The 7,433-nt window shown below is 28.6% G+C and overlaps 1 protein-coding gene across 3 annotated transcripts in view; it reads left to right on the top strand.

Moving 5' to 3' along the window:
* Positions 1-4,035, top strand: part of LOC142328934 (ABC transporter G family member 23-like) — a 226,270-nt gene extending 222,235 nt beyond the window's left edge. For all 3 annotated transcript variants that reach the window (XM_075373111.1, XM_075373112.1, XM_075373113.1), the window contains exons 15-16: positions 970-1,056; positions 3,694-4,035. In XM_075373111.1, coding sequence (XP_075229226.1) covers positions 970-1,056; positions 3,694-3,908 — 302 coding nt within the window. In that variant the 3' untranslated portion in view covers positions 3,909-4,035. The remainder of the gene's footprint in view (positions 1-969; positions 1,057-3,693) is intronic.
* Positions 4,036-7,433: the final 3,398 nt, after the last annotated feature.

Genomic DNA, 7,433 nt, shown 5'->3' on the forward strand with positions numbered 1-7,433 from the left:
AAAGATAAAGATGCTACGATTTGCTGATGATATAGTAATTCTAGCCGAGAATAAAAAGGATTTAGAAGAAACAATGAACGGCATAGATGAAGTCCTACGCAAGAACTATCGCATGAAAATAAACAAGAACAAAACAAAAGTAATGAAATGTAGTAGAAATAACAAAGATGGACCACTGAATGTGAAAATAGGAGGAGAAAAGATTATGGAGGTAGAAGAATTTTGTTATTTGGGAAGTAGAATTACTAAAGATGGACGAAGCAGGAGCGATATAAAATGCCGAATAGCACAAGCTAAACGAGCCTTCAGTAAGAAATATAAGTTGTTTACATCAAAAATTAATTTAAATGTCAGGAAAAGATTTTTGAAAGTGTATGTTTGGAGTGTCGCTTTATATGGAAGTGAAACTTGGACTATCGGAGTATCTGAGAAGAAAAGATTAGAAGCTTTTGAAATGTGGTGCTATAGGAGAATGTTAAAAATCAGATGGGTGGATAAAGTGACAAATGAGGAGGTATTGCGGCAAATAGATGAAGAAAGAAGCATTTGGAAAAATATAGTTAAAAGAAGAGACAGACTTATAGGCCACATACTAAGGCATCCTGGAATAGTCGCTTTAATTTTGGAAGGACAGGTAGAAGGGAAAAATTGTGTAGGCAGGCCACGTTTGGAATATGTAAAACAAATTGTTAGGGATGTAGGATGTAGAGGGTATACTGAAATGAAACGACTAGCACTAGATAGGGAATCTTGGAGAGCTGCATCAAACCAGTCAAATGACTGAAGACAAAAAAAAAAAAGAGAGTAATATTTTTTTATCATTTATGTTGTATTCACTCATGAGCAAGTAGCAGATCTGCTTAATAAATAATAACATTTGATTATTAGGTTTATTTAAAATAATAGTAAAATTTAACACAACTTATTAGTTTTATGTATAGTTCTTAATAATTAATTTGATAATTTCAGGTTTCCTTTTGAGTGAGATTTACGATTCTGACAGAAACTGTTCTTATGCTGGTATCGGGACAGTTCTTGCTCTTTTCTTGACAACTGGTAATGACTTTAAACATAATTGGTATAATTACAGTTTTAGTTTGTTTATTATTAATTATACAACTATAAGAAATTTATTATTTATTTAGTTTCCTTCTGCTAAAAAAATATTAAACAAAAAAATTTTTAAATAATTCATACTTATGCAATGTACTGATTTATTATAGTATTGTGCTTATAATACATATATATCTTTTACCACTAGATCTATGCCAGCCACTTTAGTTAAATTTTGTTTAACTTTAGTCAAATGTTTGCTTCTACAATGTGAAATGAAATTCTTAACAGGTAAACCTTAACAGGTATATGAAACCTGAATTTGCCCATTGATGGTCCTAGCTGTCAATGTAGTTACCGTCAAACTGCATCATTGGCACCATTTTCTTTCTTTAACAGCTGACAAAGATTTTCAACTCACAACAGTACAAGTTTCATACAACAGCATAGTTTTAATTAGCGCTGAACATGTCAAGACTTGTACCTACAAACTACGATCTGTAAACAGCACTGACTTTCTCTTACCATTTAAAGAAAACTGCTGCAGAATCACATTGAATGCTGTCGAAGCTTACGGTGAGCATGCTCTTGGTAAATCATAGTGCTTTGAGTAGTCTAAAAAATTTAGAAGTGGTAATTTTGATGTGAGAAATGAAGTGGAAGACCACTGAAAAAGTTGTAAAACAATGAATTGCAAGCATTGTTGGATGAGGATGATGCTCAAATGCAACAACTCGTGGATCAATTAAATGTAATATGAGAAGTCGTCTCCATACTTTTGAAAGCCATGGGAAAGATCCAGAAGATGGGAAAATGGATTGCACATGAACCCAGAAACATGATAACAGAAAACCAAAAAACCACTTGCGAAATGCTGCTCGCCACGTACAAAAGAAAGTCATTTCTCCATCGAATTGTGACAGGTGATGATGAAAAGTGGATGTAATTCAAGAACCCTAAGTGTAAAAGATCATGGGTAACTTCAGGCAAACCATCGACATCGATTTCAAGGACAAATCGCTATAGAAAAGAAGAAAATGTTCTACATTTGGTGGGAACAGAAGGGTGTGATCTATTATGAGCTGCTAAAATCCGGTGAAACCAATGCATCATCACATACAGCAAAACTGATCAAGGAAACGATTGAAGCATGCATTAAGTTGGGAAATACTTTCACATGTGGCTTACTCACCAGACTTGGCTATGTTTGACTGTTATTTATTTGCATTGATGGGACATGCACTTGCTGAGCAGCGCTTCACTTCTTATGAAAATGTACGAAAATGGCTCAATGACTGGTTTGCCTCAAATGAGCAACAGGTTTTTAGGTGTGGCAATCATAAATTGTCAGAGAGATAGAAAAAATGTATAGCTAGCGGTGGACAATATTTTGAATAAAATATTTTCTATCATTTTCATAAAATAAACACGTATTTCCTATACAAAACTTCCAGTTCCATATTTACACACCTGGTACAATGGGGCATTAGAAGTCATCCCTGTTATTACGTCTTACTAGTATAGAGGTTTTAGAAATTAATTACGAAAGGCAGCTGGGTGAGATGAAGTTACATTTGAAAAGATTGAAGTGGGAGAAACATTAAAAATAGTAGTTAACAATAATTAAGATTAGTGGTAAATAAAAATAAATAGGATGATCATGTAGAGAAAAAATAATTCTCTTATTCAAGAAGGGAGATAACAATCTGCAGGATTACATAAAAAACAAATCTATTTACCGGATATTTGCAATGAGACAAAGAGTGGGGAAAGATATGGTAATGATATTCATTGATATCATTAAAACTTACAATAGTAGTAGTCCTGAGGTGTATAGTAAAGGGACCACTTCTAAATAAAGAAATTAACTGAGTGAAGATAGGAAAGTATAGAGAATGTTGTTTGGATGAATACAAATAAAAACTGGCGTAGCTGAATAATTTAAGAGGGACAGGTTTGAAGTAGGGTAATGTTTCCACTTTTTCTAATACATATAATAATGGATGAGATTCACAAGAAAGTGACATAAAATTGGAAATACATAATTATATGGATGAAAATATACATTAACATAATACATACATATAAAATATATAATTCATATAAGCAGTTTTCTTTAAATTCATTCATCTGTTAATTAAATCTAAGAAAAAATTTAATTATTATAAAGTTGCATAGTATATAGATTTTTCATGTAGGAAACATAGGTAGATGCATTTCCTACTCATGTAATGATAGCACAAAACAGTATTGAAGTGTTCTTTCTTAAATTATTAGTACTATATTGAAATAATATGCATATATACTAACTCATATTAGTTCACAAAAGCTGCAAGCTCAGTTAACAGAGCTAGAAGTAGTTCTATCAGCTAATTGCAAAACTCTGTTTTGTCTAGTCTGTCTTTTAATTCTGATTAATTGCACCTTAAAGACGGCAAAAACATTGTTACATTAACAGTAAAAATGTTATGTTAAAATTTATGGTAGAAATTAATAATTTTTATTAACAAAATATACTTCTATACTTTCTGTTAAACTTTTTATTAATAAAAATAAATTTGCTAATTTCTGAAAAATAAATTATGTATATCAGTGTTCTGTGCCTTTATACCAGACTAATATCATTTTTTTGTCAAACAGGTGTTTTGTGGCCAGTTGAAGGAGCGCATCAGATAATGAAATCAGTGATGTGGGCACTACCAGTAAATGCAGCTACAAGCACTTATCAAAGCGTGTCGCTTAAAGGATTTAAGTTTTACCATCCTATAGTTTATAAAGGATTTATGTCTGTTACTTTTTGGATATTGTTATTTTCAGTAACTGCTTTCATAATTAATAGAATTAGAAGAAATTGAGAAAGTTTTTACAAATTTATTGTCATTTCAAATAGGTTTAGATTGTTTTTTAATTATATTTATTGTGTATAAATTATTTTATAAAAAAGTTAAGATATTTATTTTAATAAAAAATTGTTTAATTTAATTTTATATAAATTCCTAACATACAGATTTCAGTTCTTAAATATTAATTTGTTCATTACTGTTACTTTGCAATGAACACCAATTTAACATCTTGATAATTTTTTTAATTTATTTATTCTAGCTTGCAAATTGGAAAATGTTAAATTTTAGCATTATTTATAAGTTATAAAACATTTTAAATTTAGAAAAGGAATAGTGTGCAATACATTTTCAATTCCACAATTTTCTTACTTTGTTGAATATGATAAAAATAAATAACTCACTATTGCAAATTAATTTGCGGAAAGAATTTTACATCATGTATGAAATTATTAATTTCATAAATTAATGCAGTGTTATAGCAACACCAGCAAAATTTATCTTTGTAAATTAATTTAAATAGTGTAAAGAAAATAAAGTAATACTCTAGAAATACATCAGAACAACAAGCACACTGACAGATTTAGAAACTGGCCTCATATTGACTGTCATACTTTCAAAGTATTTTATGATTTATAATTAGTGTCTACAATCCAAAACTAAACAGCAACAAAAAATTTGTACACTGAATTTAAGCAAAATATTTTTGACTAAGAGACCTTCAGCTATTATACAGTAAAATTATTTAATTGCCTATACTCACCCTGCCGTAGCTCTTTTTAAGCCAACAGAAGGCTGTCTACTAACCTTCTACACTAATTATCAGATTATTTCAGTACACACATATGTAGTCATACAAATTTTTATATGAACAGAAGTAACATTTATTTAAAAATTAATGTAGTAATTGCATCTTATTTTCGTGCATGTTTTATTATATCCGTTTATAACATTTATTAAAAACTGAAACTTCTACTACTAATGAAAGTTAAATTAGTTCTTAAATATTATGCACAGTCTCAGTAATGTTGTGAACTTAACCGACCAAGATTTATTTTAAAATGATGCAGATTCATATTAAACCGAAAAAATTTATAAATTATATTTCAACTTAATTCAACACTAAAAGATCCCTCATTCTAGCGTCTGAAAATGTGAAAAATCTCTTTATTTTTTAGTGTATTTTTTACTTAAAAAAATACAGTTTCCCTTAAAAACTGCTTCTTTAATGTAACATTTTAACTTGATTATGAGAGATCATTCGATACAAAATGAGTTTACTTCTGTAAAGAAGTTGATGCTAAAAATACAAATGGGATGAACAATGAATATGACCAACTAACGAGGAAAAAACAACATTCAGGGCAAAGACAAATTTATTTAAAGTAAAAATTATGTAGAAACTTAACAATGATCCAGTCTTATTATGCTCCTTTATAAATAATGTTATTTAGATCACAATAACAAGTTAAAAAGAAAAAACCCACAAAGGATTGCTAAACTTCCAATGCCCCTTATTTCAAAAAACGATTTTAATGAAAATACAATAAAATTAAGTTAAGTAAAATTTATATAATTTTAAATAAAAAAATGTAAATAATAATATTTGGCTTTTAGGAATGCCAATTTCAAACAATATTAATTTAAACTAATTAAATGAAAATAAAATTTGTGAAAATGATCATTAAATATAAGTTATTAATGACTTATCATTATTATTAAAAAATAATAGTGAAAATAGTGTTTTTATTGGGTCTGATTTGATCCAAAATTACAAAATATACAAATGATCCCTTTGATCAAATGGCATTTTTACCTAAAGGTAAAATTTCATACTGTATAATTAATAAATAAATTATGCAGTATTAAAAGAATAGTCGACGGAAAAAATTCTTAGCAAAACTTTTTGGATCCCAGCTGACTCTCTTGACTTTTTATACTGTATCCAATTATATTGTTTTTAAAGTATAATTGTTAAAAAATTTGGATTTTGAACTTTAACTGCAATAAGTCCTCATTGAGAGATTTTCAACCATATATAAGTGGTACTTATTTTCATTGGTTCCAGAGTTATAACTAAATAAAATTGAAATATTTGGTTGTTACGGGAAGGCACATCAGTTCGAATCCAACTTCATCTCAATTTAAATATATTGATTTATTAATAATTATTAACCTGCGATTGTAAAAAAATTTTTACAATAAATAATAATTAAATAACAAGAAAAAAAAAGAAAAAAATATAAGAAGTTATTAATGAAATAAAATTTTATGTAGTTTTCATTTTAAAAAAAATGTGTATATGTAATTTAATAGATGTACAAGGAAGTCATGTGTTGACCATATCAGATTTTTAAAAAGGTTTCCATGTCTATATACAGTTGGATTTTCAATCTTGCAAATTAAAAACTTAAAATATTGATATTTTAAGTAAGAATCCCATTCAGCCATCTTGAATTATGGAGCCTTAAAAATGTAATTAATGGTATAATTATTAATTTAATAAGCAGGCCCAACTTGGTATTCGACAAGGCTAAAAAAATATCAGCATTATGATACTCCCTTGTTTGACGGGATCAAAAAGCAAAGACTGGATAAATATCTTGTATGTGTGTATTATATATACACACATGTACAGACTAATTTAAACATGTTTGGTCAATGGGTTTTCAAGACACGGGGTAAAAACTGTATAAAAATAATGTTGTATATCCCCTACCCATAAAAATGATAAGACTTAAAAAGCTTCTAAATTTTAAATAACCTACTAAGTTCTTTCATTGAACTACAATGAATTTTTTTTATACAACACTATACAAAAAGTAAAAATTTGTGAAAACTACCTCTTCTTTATTTTGTCCAAAATTTAATACATCTATCCTCCACAAAAAGAAACTTATTTAGCCATTTTAAAAGAATTTACGTTGAGCCAGTTCAGAGATATTAATCAGAATATAAACCAATACACACCTATGTATGTGCATACATCTACCAGAAATTTCTGTAATTTTTTTGTGTTTTTTTAACTAAGAGGTCTTAAAATGTCAACATTAGCAAAAACCTTGACAATTCCTTAACTATTGGACTTCATTTAGATCCAATAACTATTTCAGTTTGAATTAATGGACTCAAAACAAATTTTAACCCAGTATGTTTTAAATTATGTCTCTACCTTTCTTAAGGTTTATGATGCATTTAAAACACCTAGAATGTACTAGTCAAAATTATTTTCTCAGAAATTAACCATGTTTATTTATTTTACACTCTGTAAAAACAAGCTTACAGCAAATTACAATATCTAGTGCAATTTTTTTATAGTAAGAAGTTAATTTATAGCACAAGACAAAACAGTCTAGCCTGATGGATGTAAACTGAAACTTCTGGATGAAGAGGGAAGACATTACTGCTCCACTACAGAGATTGCCATGTTCATTATATACCAACAAAAAAGACACTTGTAGGGCTATATAAATACCTGCATATCAGAGGGTTTACATGCTGATAAATCTAGCAAAGATTTCTCTGTTAAATTTTGAAGAT

The sequence above is a fragment of the Lycorma delicatula genome, chromosome 8 (genome assembly GCF_047948215.1).
Source record: "Lycorma delicatula isolate Av1 chromosome 8, ASM4794821v1, whole genome shotgun sequence".
Lineage (NCBI taxonomy): Eukaryota > Metazoa > Arthropoda > Insecta > Hemiptera > Fulgoridae > Lycorma > Lycorma delicatula.